Raw genomic sequence first — 17,550 nt, 5'->3', positions numbered from 1 at the left:
ACAATCTGCCATAAAAGGGGAAATCAATAGGGATTTAGTAACGGTTAGTAGTTTCAAAAGTTTTTTTCCACATCCAGGAACTGTCCAAGGTGCTGTTTAAGGGAATTTACACACCTCATGACATAGTAGGCTAATATGGCTGAATGCTTAGCAGACCATTATCATTCGTTAAAATATGACATGCATATTGTATAAATGCATTTAACAACATAGTAAACTCTAGTTAAACATGTTTGGTCATGCGTTATATATTTTCTAAAATTAGTATATATCTAACTATATGTACCTATTTACTTTTAAAACTAATAGTATTAATAAGCAATCCAATAGACCATTTTGAGGGATGTAAACAACACATAACAATGGTCCTAACGTATTTCCTGTTTTACATTTTTAATTATCATAGCTTCAGAGAATCCCAATGTTATGATAGTGGTTTAAACATTAAGTTATGATTAAATTGACGTTTGTTACAGTTGTGTAACAACTTAAATAGTTTGACAACAAGCAGGAAATGTCCATGGGCCAATGCAGCACTACACTGATATGGTCTATAGTGACTTTTTTTTTGCCATGCCCGGATTATAAGCCTATTTTCTATAGGCTTATGGATTCTGTCCCTATTTGTAGAACTGCTACCTATTATCCATTTTTACAAGCCTTTAGAAAGGTTTGCTGAAAATATAGGCCTATATATATTTTTAATTGTCAGTAGTAGACTACCTATTGATAATAAATCAAACGATTTATTACAGGCCTACAAGTATATAAAACGGATGATTAGAAATTAATATAGCATTTCACGTATATACACATTTGTTAAATTGCTTCAATAGTAGCCTAATAACAGGCAGTGAGGGCTGCGCGCGTGCTCGGCTGAGAAAGCTCGGCGGGCGCGCGCGCTGTAGAGGTGCATGGAGACGCGAGGAACTTCCTCAAGAGCCTAGCGACCGGGAGCGGTAAATTAATACACACAGGCGAGTTTGCCCTCAAAACATACACACTATGCTTGAATCCCCGTGTAAATCGATAAGTGTCCTCAACGCGTGGTCGGAGAGTCAGGAAGAGTTGCGCGAGACGCAACCGGTGTCTCCTCACGGGACGGAGAAGCGAGTAAAGACAAAAAAGAAAAAGAGAAAACAGAAGCAAAGTCAGAAGCGCTCCGTTTCGGCCCCTCAGTTATGCCCCGAAGAAGACTACAAGGAGCGAGTAGAAACTAAATACAGACCGGACGAACCGATTGTACGAGGAATCTTCCAAATTGAAAAAAAGAGCCACGACGTAGTTCTTACGACAACGCGGGTAACATGGACGCCCATTCAGCCCGAGACCCCTACAGGTGAGCAGCGATGCGCCCTGTTTACACCCGTTTCCAGGGGGACTGTACACTTGTGTTTACTTCCTGTGTGTGCGTGTGTGTTTGTGTGTGTGTGTGTGTGTGAGGCGCTTAAAGTCATCTTAGCAAGCAGTGTATTAATTTATCATGTTTATAGACACGGTTACGGCTTTGTGTACAAGACAGATACAATCTCAGCTATGGATAAAATGGTTCGCTGAGATTGAGACAAAAAGTAAACAATCAAACAATGCATAAATTAGAGTTTTAGAATGATACATTTTAGAAATATAATGTATTTCTCTATACTTCTGTTTGGTCACACTTTATTTTAAGGTACAATTCTCGCTGTTAACAAACCATTAACTCAATTTAGCTCAATAAACTCCTTGGTGCACATTAATAGTTATTAAGTTAATAGCTAGGTTTAGGGACGTAGAATGCACAATATGTACTTTATAAGTAGACAGAAACAGCCATTATCTTAATAATAAGCAGGTAATAATCCACTTGGTAATTTTGAAGATTAAACTAAAGTGTTATCTTCTGTTTTGTACAAAAACACTGCTGCACACATATGTCTTTAATACACAAACCTTATTTTGCATCAAAAAAATGTATAGACTTGCATATAGACTTTATTAGCCTATACCCCTGTTTTAATCATTAACTAAGACATAATTTATTCTTTGAACACTTTTAAAAATAAAGCTTGCAGTGCTAATTGGAGTTTTAAAACAAGAACCATTTGAAATAAGACATTGTAGACATGCATGGTATTTAATATTGATATAATGCAATATATAATGTATAAATCCATGTTCAGTATATGGGGTAGAACAAATTTGTTACAAATAGTTTACTGTTATAATAGCTAATTTAAAGGTTTGAAATAAAAATATATGCTTTTAACAAAAAATTAAGCTGCTTTATCAGTTATATTAAGTAGAATAATGTTTCAGTGCTTGATTTTGATTGATTGATGAACATTTTAACTTGATGTGCACTTGTGCAGTTCTTTTCAGGAAGGAAGTACAAAGCAAATCTTGATCATATTCCATATCACTTAAAGAGCAGTGATTTTTACTTATATTCTTACAGCCAACAACAAAAGGGCCAAAACCCACAAAGACCCTGAGCAATGAATGATTTAAACAGTAGGATAAAAATGACAAAATATTTCCTTGTTTTCCCTCATGAAATCGTTTTATTATTTATGGAAAGCACATACTCTCTTTCTCTTGCTCTCTCTCTAAAACAAATGTACACATGTAGAGACACACTCAAGCAAGTGTAATTTTACAGGAATATTATGTCAGTGCCATCCATGAATTTAGCATTAAAACAGCATAACAACAGAAAAGATACATGACATTTCTGAATAACATTTTAGTAACAGTGCTGTTTGAATCTTGCACTTTTACTATTAGTAGAGACATGTTACTAAACACTTTTTTTATGAAGGGCCAAAAAACAAACTTGATTGAGGGTCGTGGGCCGAAAGTAAAGGAAATTATTCACGGAAACTTAGTAATACAGCTTGATATATTTATGCTTGATATATTTATCAAGCTGTATTACTAAGTTTCCGTGAATAATTTCCTCATTTATTTAAAAATAAATAGAAAACATTACTTTAAGCATATTGATGAATCCATTATATATTTTCCTTTACATTTTATATTGAACCTATTAAATGAAAACATAAGAATTCAGTTTATAACATAGAGTTTAATGTCAAATGCACAAGTTAAGCAGCACCTGCCTTCATTTACAACATTTAATTTAAGTTTGTTTTTTTGTAGCTTAAAAATAAAATGAACAAGTTACCTTATAAGAAATGACTATGTGTATTAAAACCATTAACCCCAACCCTCCCCAAAATTCTCCCAAACTTCTCAGATGGGATGGCAGGCCAAATCAAAGTTTACAATGGGCCAACTATGACCCGCAGGCCCTTAGTTTGGGCATCTCTGCTTTAGAGAGATGCACAAACTGAAGTAATTCAAACACTTTAACTCTCTCTCTCTCTTTCTCTCTCTCTCTCTCTCTCTCTCTCTCTCTCTCTCTCTCTCTCTCAATTCAATTCAGTTCAGTTCAATAATTGCTTTATTTTAATGACAAATGTTACAAATGTATTGCCAAAGCAGTTATAAAGTTTACATGAAAAGTAACATATATCTAATAATAAAAAACAATACACACAGTAAATAGTAGTAAAAAGGTGATATTTATATATAATATTTAAATACAATTTTAACAATACATCACATTATTCAATAAATCACATTAATATTCAATATATTATATTATTATTCAACATATCATATTATTCATACAAATCAATACAAAAATAAATCAGAATTTCTCTCTCTCTCTCTCTCTCTCTCTCTCTCTCTCATATCAATTGCTCAAGCCTCATTTACAGCTCTAATATTATGTTTTAAAGCTTACAGTGAAGCCATGGGGTTAACATGAAATAATAATTAAAAAAGAGTTCTGCATAAAGAGCATAAACAAAAGGACAAAACCCCTCACCCGTTTTAAAATAAATCAATAGTAAAGGCCACTTTTAAATTTGTTCCCAAGTTTAGAAGTATTGATCACAAATTCATTAATTTTCCTTCAGCTTAGTCCCTTATTTATCTGGGGTTGCCACAGCGGAATGAACCGCCAACTTATCGACCATATGTTTTATGTAGTGGATGCGCTTCCAGCTGCAACCTAGTACAGCTAAAGGATCACAGCTTTCAATCTCAAAAAAGTTGTTTTAATCATATTTACATTGCCATCAGATTTTGCCATAATGTAAATACTCAATAGCTAAACATTAGGTCACAAAGCAGAATTTTTAGGAATGTTAATTTAAAAGAGAGTGGGAGAGAAAAGGGAGAATCAATACTTTGTGAATAATTTATTGCCATTGCGTAAATAATTTGTAATAATGTAGGTTACTGTATAGTCTGCTTTTATTTTGGAACAAAGGCTTTTAAATATGCAGCACATTTTGCATGGAAAAACCTCCAAACAAAGTTGCAGTTTAAAGAGTTGGTTTCACTACATGCTTTAAACAAGATTTTAAATGATTTGGAGTTTGAAACTTGGCCTGTAGATGTTCTGAATAGTTTTTAACTGTCATTGTATGTGTGTTTTGATGGATGAATGACGTTGTCTGTTATTTGCTTTTTGTTTAAACCCCATGTGAACTGTATACTGCCTAATTTTGCTCTTCAGTGTTTGGACTCTCATTAGTGATTATTGAACCACACTGAACTGAGCTTAACTGAACTGAACTTAAACTTTGAAAACTAAACTACACTGTTTCAATTTACTATGATCTTTTATGTGAAGCTGCTTTGACACAATATACATTGTAAAAGCGCTATACATATAAAGGTGAATTGAATTGAATTGAATAATCTTGGCCAGGACACTCTTGTAAAAGAGATTTTTAATCTCAATGTGCTTTACCTGGTAAAATAAAGGTTATAAAATATGAGAACTTTTAAATTTATAAATGTTGTTTTTAGATGTAATCAGTAGGCATCAAACCTCTCACAGAGTCATACGAGCAACTGCTAATGGTGACTGTCTTGTACCAAAGTGTAAGACCTCCTTTGGTCAATCTGCTTTCTCTGTTAAGGGAACCAAATTGTGGAATGATTTACACGTTAACCTAAAATTAGAAAGTAATATATTTAATATTAGTATATATAGTAATATTTTTAGTAGTGTTCTTAAAAAGTTTGGTTAAAGGCAGTGTTTACACAAAATAGTTTACTATTAGTTGGTTTGATCATGTCGTCTTTGCTTTTGCCTTCAGTACTTTTATGGAAAGAATTATAATGTTGTTTATTCATTGATTCATTCATTCATTTTCTTTTCCGCTTAGTCCCTTTATTAATCAGGGGTCGCCACAGCGGAATGAACCGCCAACTAATCCAGCATATGTTTTACGCAGGGGATGTTCTCCCAGCTGTTACCCATCACCAATAAACACCCATGCACTCTCATTTACACTCATACACTACGGACAATTTTAGCTTACCCAATTCACCTGTAACGCATGTCTTTGGACTGTGGGGGAAACCGGAGCACCCGAAGGAAATCCACGCGAACATGCAAACTCCACACAGAAATGCCAACTGACCCAGCTGAGGCTCAAACCAGCGACCTTCTTGCTGTGAGGCGAGAGCACTACCTACTGTGCCACCGCGTTGCCATATTGTCTATATGTATTTATAATGTTTTTATTTTGTCAAGCCTCCTGTGGACAGGTGTTGAGAATTAGCAAGTCTGCTAAAACACTTAAACAAATGCATTTGGTTGTCCATTGTAATAGTGATGTCCATTCATTTGTTGTCATTCATTTTTCTTGCTGTGAGGCGACAGCACTACCTACTGCGCCACTGCGTCGCCTGTGATGTCCATGTCAAAAAAAAAAAAAAAAAGGTATGTAATCCAAGTAATTATATCCAACTTTTGGAACGATCCATATTACATTTAAAGGGGTAGTTCACTCTAAATTAAAATTTTGTCATCATTTGCTCATCCTTTATTCGTTTTTGTTCCTGCTATAGATGTCAACGGCTGCATATGATATTTTTAAGAATATCTTATTTTGTATTTAACACAAGAAAAGAATGTATAATTAGTTTAGAACCACTTGATTCACTTCATTTTTGGTTGAACTATCCCTTTAATCATTTACTACACAGCACTGTAATTATAGGATGACATTTACAGACGTTAACATTTTTTTATACACAAAATTAGATCATATTGACTACAGAACAGTGACACGGTGGCTCAAGAAGGTCACTGCTTTGAGTCCTGGCTGGGTCAGTAGGCATTTCTATGTGGTGTTCCTGTGCTCTAGTTACCCCCAAAGTCCAAAGATATGGTAGGTGAAGTGAATAAACTAAGTTGGCTGTCGTGTATGTGTGTGAATGAGTGTGTATGGATGTTTCCCAGAACTGGGTTGCAGCTGGAAGGGCATCAGATGCATAAAACATGCTGGATATGTTGGTGGTTCATTCCGCTTTGGCGACCCCTAATGAATAAAGGGACTAAGCCGAAGGAAAATTAATGAATGACTACAGAAAACATACTATTCCTTCTGCTCTCTTTCTCATATGAACACATATACAGTTCAGACATACACACACACTCAAAAACACAAACACAGAAACACAAACGCAGACAAACACAATAAGTTGAATTATTGACCTTGAGCCATTTAATTATCAGAAAATAACCTCATGCGAGCATTTTAAAAAATTAATTCAGCAATCCATCATCAATTATTTCATACATATTTTTGATCGCCTTAGAACCACACAGATACAGTAAGTGGAATTATTGACCCCAGCCCGATTAATGATCAATTATCAACCACTTTAAAGATTTTATATTTACTCAGCAATCCCATCATCAGTTATTCCCTACATATTTTTTTTCCAGATCACCTTACACATTAGAACCAGAAATAAGCCCAGTGTGGGTCATTCAGGATCTGTTGTTCCCTACTATAATAACAACACAAGCAAAAGAGAGCTACAACAACACAGCAATCCAAATAAAAAAGGGGGAAATGGGGGTAACGTGAATTCTGCCAGAAACTCATGTGTAACAGCTGTGTTGGTAATGGACCCCGGCTGACTGTTGTGACCACCTAAAGTAGGGCATCTGTCAGTCTTGTGGACAGTTAGCAAATGTCCAAGTAAATGATACTCAAAACTACCATCTGCATCATTACCCTAAGAAGATAACTGTACGACTTTTTAGAAGGATTTGATTTCATTCAATATCTGTGAAATTCTAAGCCCATGTTGTTTTCTCTTCTAGGGAAAATTCAGTAAATAGATGTAAAAATATATTTTTTTTATTTATGTGGAAACTGCAAGAAATATATAGAGTTGAAGACAGAATTATTAGCTTCCCTGTATATTTTTTCCTTAATTTCTGCTTAATGTAAAGAAGATTTTTTTCAACACATTTCTAAACAAAATAGTTTTAATGGTTCATTTCTAATAACTGATTTTCATTTTTTTTTTCATTTCTAATAACTGATTAGTGATTTTCTTTGCCAGATTTGATTTTTTTTTTCAAGATATATACATTGCTTAATAATACTGAAGTAAAAAAAAAAAAAACTGCTTTTATTCTATCCAAAATAAAACAAATAAGACTTTCTCCAGAGGAAAAAAAATATTATAGAAAATACTGTGAAAAATTATTAAACATAATTTGGGAAATATTTGAACACAAAAAAATTAACAAGAAGGCTAATAATTTTGACTGTATAACGTGCATTAGTGAACAGATGAGTATCTTATTTTGGTTTGGTGTAATCTTTAAAGGAACATTTTTTTTAATGTGGCATATAATATATATCATTGTACCTGCTTCAGCCATGGTAAGACAGCAAAGTTCCTTGATTATTATGCCGGAATGAGACTATAGTTCCCAGATCTATCGACCTATAAAATAGCAGCTTCTCATTTTCTGTTGATTTTAGTACACAATGTACAAAAGAGTGAAGCATTAAAAAGAAAAATTATCAAAAGTATATTTTTCTTTGAGCAAAATGCTAATAGTCTAATCTGTTTCAATGATTTATGCTAAGCTAACTAAAAGTGTTCCCTCCAGACCCGGAGATCGGCTGAATGGATATACGTATTATAAAATTCAACTGTTTAACTCAGGAGAGATGTAAAATATCTATTTTACGGTGGCTGCAATGCTGCAATTTAAGAAAACATGTGCAATTATAAAAAACACCAGCAAATTGAGAAAAGATGCTGCAAATCCTTACAACACAAACACATAAAAAAACCTGCTGCATTATCACACAATGCAAACAATTAACAAAATGTGCTGCATTTTCTCACAATGCAAACATTTTATGTAAATGTGCTGCTTTTTTTCACAACACAATGAAAATGTTTCAAGGAGACCCTAAAACGCGACAGACTTGGCTATTTGGGTTATGGTTATTTAGATTAATAAATACAAAAAACACAGGAATTGGTATATCAAAATAAACAACCAAATAAACTCACCTTTCAAATATCAGATTTTCATAAATCGTTTGCGCTGTGAGAAAATGCATTGTGTTTTTGTAATTTTTTTGCACTGAGAGAAAATGCAGCCCGTTTTCATAAATGGTTTGCACTGTGAGAAAATGCAGCGTTTTCGTAAATTGTTTGCGCTGTGAGAAAAAGCATTTTCCTAAATAGTTTGTGCTGTAAGAAAACGCGACACATTTTGCTAAACTGTTTGCGTTGTGAAAAAATGCAGACGTTTTTGTAAATTGTTTGTGCTGTGAAAAAATGCAGTGCATTTTCGTAAATTATTTGTGTTGTGAGAAAATGCTGGCGTTTCGGTAAATTGTTTGCATTGTGAGAAAATGCAGGCATTTCTGTATATTGTATGCATTGTGAGAAAATGCAAGCATTTTTGTAAATTGTTTGCGTTGTGAGTTAATGTAGGCATTTCCGTAAATTGTTTGCATTGCGAGAAAAGGCAGTGCATTTTATTAATTTGTTTGCGTTGTGAGAAAATGCAGGCATTTTCGTAAATTGTTTGCATTGTGAAAAAATGCAGGCGTTTTCGTAAATTGTTTGCACTGTGAAAAAATGCAGCACATTTTCATAAATTGTTTGCATTGAGTGAAAATGCTGCAGTTTTTTACGGGTTTGTGTGTGAGGATTTGCTGCACATGTGCTGTGAAATGGATAAAGATAGTTTCTCAATTGCATGCGTTATCTTAAATTGCAGCACGTTAAGCTCTCTTGGCCACCGTACTTTTCCATTTAAGAGCCTCCAAAGAAAGTGGAGCGTTCCTTTAAGGTATTCATTACATGTACATTTATGCATTTGGCAGACGCTTTTATCCAAAGCAACTTCAAGGTACACATTTTATCAGTTCACACTTTATCTGGGAATCGAACCCACAACCTTGGCGTTGCTATTTAAGCTAGAGGAAATCATTAAAAAAGCCCTTCAAGAGCGGATTCCTGATTTACATCGTTCGATTGATCAGCAAAGCAAACCAAATGGGGAAAAAATGAAACAATTTTTTGAAACACGCCCAGCAGTTTGAAGCTGAGGCATGTACTTGCTGTCTTTGGCTGTTGTTTTGCGCATGCACTTCAAAGTGTGATCGCTGCCGAGTGCAAGAGAGACTTTCAGTCAGCGTAAGCTTTATAGACAGTACTTTTCATCTGTGATCCAAGCTAATGTTATTAAGCCAGAGCTCTCATTACACAGAAAGCATTCATCTAATAACCCCCTATGGCCTTTACCAAATGTTCTCTTGAAAATGCCAAAAAATGACAGCAAGATCCCGATATGCTGGGGTTCTCTATTTGACGCTTGTGTGCTTTTTTTCTGCCGAGGGATAACAGATAACAGAATATTGCCCCTGATCCCTCAAAACAAGCAACCAAGAGAGAGATTGGAGGACATTAACCAGCGGACAAACACAATATCAAATTACATGATTGCAATGTGGCATTTCAGTGCCTGTTTCTATGACAACAGTGTGTGTTGGATTTCAGACTTGATTTGATATCTGTGTTTAATTTGTGATTATGCATTTTATTTGCATTGTCATCAAAGCAAAAATACATTTTAATGTGTGAATAACTAAATAATATTTAATAACATTTTTAAACATGTTTGTTTTTTTTGCACTGAAAATGCTTTACTTGTTTTGTCATATGAAAAATAACCAAATTAACATTTTAGGCATACTGTATAATGGCCTATCCATCCAATGTTTTGTATGCATTATCCAAAAAAAAATCAAAAAAAAAAAAAACAACGTATATACATTTTGCAAATCATATTAATTCCACAACAAACATAGCTCTGCTAGCTACTTGTCTCTTACATTACGCCTCAGTGAGCCTCCAAACATGTACGGTAGAAAATTAGCTAAAAGCATTAACGTTGCATACATGTGCAAACTAAATTGTAGTACGTTTTCTGGTCGAACACAATTCCGAGTTGAGGAAACTCAAAGGTCATTTTGAGAACCAAACATGTTTTTAATAAATCCTAATAGTTAATGTAGAACTGAAAATGAAAAAATGAGCATAAATTATTGAACAATTGAATTATTCTTTATATAACAATTTAAAAGCACTGTTTCATAAATAAAAATTATATTTTGATAAATAAAAAAATCATATAAAATGCAAACCCATCTAGATATTGGTGAATATTTAAATATTATAATATTGCAATATATTAGTAATTTTATAACTTTAAATGTTATAATCCTAAATATTCAAAATATTTCATGAAAATAATAATTATTTAATAGATATTTCAATAATATAAAGAAAAAAGTGTTGCTGTATTGGCCCTGGCAGCATTGTAGGGAAAACATGCAACAAACCCCGTGGATCATGGAAACAAACACATACGACCCTTCACTAACAGCTAAATACAGTGTGCCATGGGTCCGTGGACGCGGTCTCACACAATCATCAACGTAGGACCTCACAGCTTGGCACAGGCAGGTCTGCTTTGCCTTCGGAAAGGACATGCAGTCATGAATAATTAAGAAGCCGGCTCTTCTCATAGGACAAGAAAACTCTGCTATGAATAATAATGAGAAACTGACACGTCATCTTTGCACTTGCAGTTCTGCCCTACATCGTCGATTTTGATCGATTTTGATTTCACCCCAAAAATCATTTCAAACCCAGAAGCTGAAATTAGCTGACAAAAGCTCCAAATTATCCAGTTTTGCCCACAATTACAGCTAACAGGTGCTAACAATGTCTTAACTGATGCTCAACACACACAAATCTGTTAAAATCTCAAAAAAGTACTCCAGGGTTTCGTAAACCTTTAAAGGCACAGGCAACAAAAACAGTTAAATTGTGTACAGAGCAGGAAATTCCAATATTCAGAAAGATATAATAAACAATCTGATGGGTGTTTTAAGCTGAAACCTTACAGACACATTCTGGAGACACAAAAGACTTATCTTAAATCTTTAAAAAAGTGCACTTTAAGGGAATCCAATCTGAATATTAGTCATCATTGACTAAAAAATAGCTTTTGTCCTTCCCCAGTACTTTTGTGACGCTTTATTATTTGTCAGAAAAAAAGATGGGAATGACATGAGTGTGAGTAAATGTTGACAGAACTTTCATATTTTTTCAGCTCACAGCTGACAACAGGACACACTGTAAATAATATATCAAGTTTCCTTTTTTAGAAGTCAGCACTATTTCTACTGTATGTTGTAAAAATACCACCAAGTCTCCGATGGCCTCACCTACAGCACATCTAGAATAAACATGCCAGTTAGCTCACCTTTAACAAATAAGTAGAGCTCGCCGAATTGGCCTCATATTCAGCCACGACCACAGAAGCACGCGGGAGACTTGCGGGAGATTGTTTGCCAAAGGGATCTGGGTTTGACTTTTTGAACCCTGAATTTGCTTAGCATTGGCCTTGGCTTTGCTTCAGTTTGTCTGTTGAATGTACAAACACTGTGATTTGATCTGGGTGCCAGAGCAGTTCACGCCTCCAGTCCACGCAGTTCATTTAGATCACTCTGGTGGGTTCATGCCATGTGTGCTGCTTTTACCTCTGGCTCTGTAGACGTATACAAACAAAGCGGTTGGGTCAGAGATTGCAAATACATACTTTTTAATTTTTTTAATCCTAGAACTTAATCCAAAAGGCAACAGTTTAAGTAAGAGAGGCATGCTGCATATAAACACTGAGTTGAAATCCATCTGTGAAAAGCTTTTAAAGTGTTTGCATGCATTTAAATCTGGTTAACAATGCATTATTTCTAACCTATAAGAAGCAAAACCTTTTCTTTAATAGATCATTTGTTTTTGCAGTAAATTTTGATATATAGAAGCGGTGTTGAGTGTAATTACAAAGTAATTAAATTACGTATCCAAAAATAGGATTACTTTTAATTTTTAGGTAATTTAATTAAAATGACTAAAATTACTTTTAAATGTACAGTACTTGCCTTAAATGCCATTAATAAATTTAACAGTTCTTTATAAATAAAATACAGACAAGCAGAGTAATTATTGTTATACAAATATAGTTTGCTAAATAATTAAATTTTTAAACTGAGGGTTATATTCATTAAGACAATAATACACAAGAAACAATGAATTAGGTAAGAAATTGTGTGACAATAAATTGTGTTAATTAATCATGGTGTCATTGTAAAAAGGAGACAAGTTAAACATATTATCAAAATATAAAATGTTTTTAAGCTGAGCAATTCTGTTTGTTACGATTAAATAATGTTGTTTTTTAGTAATATGTTTAAAATAAAGCTAAGGGACACATTTGACTCCAGTTGAAAGCATAATAAGGACTCTATTTTAATAATCTAGACACAAAGTCTAAAGCGCAGGGCACAAAAGCATTAAGGGCATGTCCGAATCCTCTTTTGCTATTTTAAGGATGGAAAAATACGCTCTCCCATTAGCTTATTCTCTTAATGAGTTATGGGTGTGTTTTGAGAATAAACCAATCAGTCTTCTCTCCCATTCCCCATAAGAGTCAGTTGTGTCGTGCCATGGCACATTTGCTATTTACATGGTGGACTTTGTGAGAAGAAAAACTAAATGCTTCACTAGCGAGAAAACAGTTAAATAGAGCATCTGCAGCACAAGGATAAAGAACGAGCCTCCTCCAATCGGCCTTAACTTGCTCTTATTCTCTTTCGTGGATAAGGAAACGTGTTGTACACATTCACTGAAGACATCCATTAGCTTACATAATTAATTTTGTTTGTTAAGCGCAAAAAATTGTTTTAAAACTATTTCTAAATTCAGTGCTAATTTTAAAATCATTTTGCTTAGCCCACTGAGAGATAATTTAGCTTGTTTTAAGGAAAACTCAAATTTTTGACTTATTTCTTCTGAAGGTGAAAACTTTTACTTGCTCTAAGTATTATTGTGATTATTCAATTTCATTGTGATTATTCAATTTCTGTAGCTGAATTCTATAAGACTCATTAAAAAACCGTCTAATAGTGCTAATCAATCTCTCTTGTGAAACTGTATTCATATCGCAATATTTATCACAGACAAATAAAATATAGCATTTTTCCAATATTGTGTTGTCCTAGTTCTAATGATGAATACAGCATGTTGATAAAACCACAATTAACTGCCTGATTTTTACAACGTTCACACCAAAAAAAAAAAAAAAAAAATAGATTAGGTTTTAAGTGGTTTGAACATGAGCAAAACTTTCATTCTGGAGTGAACTCACCTCTTACAGGGTACCTATTTGACCCCTTTTCAAGATTTAAGATAAGTCTGTTATGTCTCCAGAATGTTTCTGTAAAGTTTCAGCTAAAAACACCCATCACATTATTTATTAGACCTTTCAGAATATTGGATTTTCTGCTCTGAACACAATGTAGCTGTTTTTGTTCCCTGTGCCTTTAATGCTAGTTCTCCTGTCAGAGTGTGCCTCAATCTCCAGCTGCCTCAGATAAACAGCACAGTGACAGACACAAAGGAAGCAGACCTCACATACTGTAGAAATACTACAGTAAGAACTTTCCCAATGATTATTTGATGTATTGTTTGTGGAGTTAAATCAAGCCTTTCTGCAACGATGAGTCACACACAATGTCATTACAAAGTTCACATGCACACAAACACACACACACAGCGCACGTTTAATTTTGCACTGTTTTTGCACACAAATGGGTCAGGACACATGATAATATGCACTGCTATATGGATATCCATTATGTTAAAGTAAAAAACAATAAACCTGATTTAATGTCCACAAACCAGGATTGAAGCGTCGTCTTTTATAATTGTACTGACACGCAGCTGTGGTGATACAGGCGCTGTAATTCATTACACATGCACTGTTTTAAAAACATTTTAAACTTGTAAAACTCATTCTTGATCACATTTGATGATGATTGATCACAGAGAGCTGAACAGATCTTTTAATCTCAGTTGTTTTGTGCACGTCCTGTCTTGTTGATATAGTTAAACGCATTACTACGGAGACATGTTAATAAGTGGCTGTCAATCAATTCGGTCAAATTCGGTCATCAAGTTGTGGTGGGCCTCAAAATGGGAGGGGTTTGGGTCCTATTTTAGGGTAAGGAAAACAAAAAAAAAGAGACTTATTGTTTCATCACTCCAATATGACTGTGGACACACTATACCTGCCCACAGTTCTGTCCAAACAGCTTACAAAAGATGATTTTCATCATAGGTGCCCTTAAAGTCTTCTTAGCTATGAAGAACAATAAAAAAAGAAGAGGGCTGGATTAAACTGCTATTTTAAGTTCATTATCAGACATGTCCATTATAGGGATTTTCTTTTCTACACTCAGCGAATCTAATTACTTTATAGAGTATATCCTGTACGCATGCTCTCTTATCTCCGAGGCAGTAATACTTTAGATGATGGATGCACAACGCCATTCTGCTTCTACAGTATATGTGTTCTAAAATGATTTTGTTTCAGATTATATCCTGACATATTGACTTTAGTTCTCAGATTTTGTTTCATTTATCACTTTAGCCATTTATACGAGCGCTGAACTGAACGAGCGTGTCGTGCAATGCAAGCAAATGCTAGATGGTTTACCATAAACAAGCTGCGGTGCGCTATTAGGTCTTTGAGGATGACCTGTTTTTCCCAGAACTCTGAGGACTTTGGTTGACCATTGCGGTCAGCGTGGAGCATCTGCCCAAGTGTAGCTCTCTGTAACTGGACTGACTGGCTCAGCCTCAGATTTCTGAAGCTAATTGCACCACTGAGGTTATCTGATCCCATTTCACAGTGCCGAGGGACAGAAGGGGGACATTTTTTAGCCCAGACACATTCGCCGTATACTCTGCATGTAAAAATGCTGGACAGAGACGCGATTGTTGTGCAGTGCCACATCAGTCGACAAGCGAAATACAAGTTCTGCAACTTTGGATAGGATGAGAAGTAATGTTAAATTAGCAATTTAGCCACATTCTTTTAGAATTACATTACACCAGTATGACTTGTCGTGCATTCACTCTAAAATGCAATTAGTTGACTTTACTTTGAAAAAAGTGAGTACTTTTAAATCAGTTCGTTGACTTTACTTAAAAAAGTGAGTAAACTTGTTCTAAAATTAAGCAAATGAAGTCAACTAGTTAAAGGTCCCATGAAGTGCTTTGAAGTGTGCATTTTGTATTCAATGTTTAATGTAATGTAATCACAACTAAACAAGAAGACAGGGCAGTACATATAGTAACCCCTCCCCTTTTTAAAAAACAGCCAATAGGGATTTGTTTTTATCACAGCTCTGCCAGTAAAAGTGGTTGAGCTCAAGTTTATCAAATTACTGTAATACAGGGTTGCACGGTTTACCGGTACTATGGCAGTAACGTGATACTCCAAAATACTGGCGAATGTGGTTGATACTGGTAAACGGTAGTTTCGTCATTAACGGTCTATCTACAATACATAATGTTGCACGTGGAAAGGTCTGAAAAAAAAAATTAAAAACTAAAATGCTCACACGCTTGTGCAACAATAGACCATTTTATTTGAATAGTCTGTGGAGCGCTTTAAGGTTGCTAACCTGTGTAGAAATCATACCTTTTATGGAAGCTGCACGTTTTCTGACGCTTCATTTAGAACGCACATCTGAATCAGTTTATTTCTGTTCCTGTCAATATGATTTAGTAGCTACAACAACCACAACCATCTCTCAAAAAGAAAATCACACAAAGTGAAATTTTGATTCACTTTGGATTCTTACATGATAAGACCAAAAAAAGAAACAATTTTTGACCACTTCATGTAGCCTAATTTGCTGTTTGTGTAACAAATTTCGTTTGGTATAATTTGTATCTTTATTTAAATGAATTTTTTTGTTGGTCAGTTATCTACAAAATAAACAACTAATGCATTTAGGTGAAGTGATGTGCAAATACTTTTTTTTAATATAAGGGAATTATGAATTCAATTCAAGTAGGCCTATTATAACATAAAATTTAGTATTTCTGACAATTTTCTTTATTTCACAGATTTGAGTTATGAATTACAGTAATTGAACACTACTTGGTATCACGATACTTCAGCTGGTATAGTATTGTAAGGTAAATTAATGATATTGTGACAACCCCACTGTAATATGAAATGTATTTTATAGTGGGACAGTTATGCAGTATGTTACTATAATTTAAAGTTGTTATTCACTGCATTGTGAAATTACAGTATATTTTACAGTAAATATATACAACCCTGTAAACACTTATAGAGCGAGATAAATGGTACTGTAAATGTAAATACAGTATGTTTGATGTAATTGATTTACAGTAAGTTATGATGAACTAGAATTCTACAGAAAATTGTTAACAGTGTATTGCGGATGACAACTTGTTCTGTGGTAACGAAATATACAGTTAAGTCAAAATTAACAATTCAAAAATATTGCAAATTATTAGCCACCCTTTAGTTTTTTTTTTTTTTTTTTTCTAAATATTTCCGAAACGGGGAACAAAGCAAGGAAATTTTCACAACATGTCAGATAATATTTTTTCTTCTGGAGAATGTTTTATTTGTTTTATTTCGGCTAGCATAAAAGCAGTTTTGAATTTTTTAAACACCATTTTAAGGTCAAAATTATTAGCCCCTTTAAGCTTTATTTTTTTAGTGTCCAGAACAAGCCATCTTTATACAATAACCTGCCTAATTACCCTAACCTACCTAGTTAGCCTAATTAATCTAGTTAAGCCTTTAAGTGTCACTTTAAGCTGTATAGAATTGTCTTGAAAAATATCAAGTCAAATATTATTTACTGTCACCATGGCAAAGATAGTATGAGTTATTAGAAATTAGTTATTAAAACTATTATGCTTAGAAATGAGTTGAAAAAAAAATCTTCTCAATGTTAAACAGAAATTGGGGGAAAAAATAAACAGGGGCAAATAATTTTGACTTCAACTGTATATACCATCACAGCGCCAAACCCCATTGTTACACAATTGTGGTCAACCAGTCAAAATTTCCAACTGTTAGAATTTAATAGATGTGCAAGCCTGAAGTATGTGTGCTGAATTTGTTGCTCAAAACCAACATCAACACTTTTAGAGGTATATTGATATTTGATATCTTACCTAAAGCACACAAAAACCACTAATAAATATTATTAGGCTCATTGATGTTATTAGCAATGCAGCTGTAGCAGT

The 17,550-nt window shown here is 34.1% G+C and overlaps 1 protein-coding gene across 1 annotated transcript in view; it reads left to right on the top strand.

Annotated features, from left to right (window-relative positions):
* Positions 1–916: 916 nt before the first annotated feature.
* cerkl (CERK like autophagy regulator) overlaps positions 917–17,550 on the top strand; it is a 195,910-nt gene continuing 179,276 nt past the window's right edge. The window contains exon 1 of the mRNA NM_001089474.1: positions 917–1,339. Coding sequence (NP_001082943.1) covers positions 1,006–1,339 — 334 coding nt within the window. The 5' untranslated portion in view covers positions 917–1,005. The remainder of the gene's footprint in view (positions 1,340–17,550) is intronic.

Source organism: Danio rerio, chromosome 9 (genome assembly GCF_049306965.1).
Source record: "Danio rerio strain Tuebingen ecotype United States chromosome 9, GRCz12tu, whole genome shotgun sequence".
Taxonomy (NCBI): domain Eukaryota; kingdom Metazoa; phylum Chordata; class Actinopteri; order Cypriniformes; family Danionidae; genus Danio; species Danio rerio.
The sequence above is the reverse complement of the archived record's forward strand: the minus strand, read 5'-3'. Positions and strand labels throughout refer to the sequence as shown.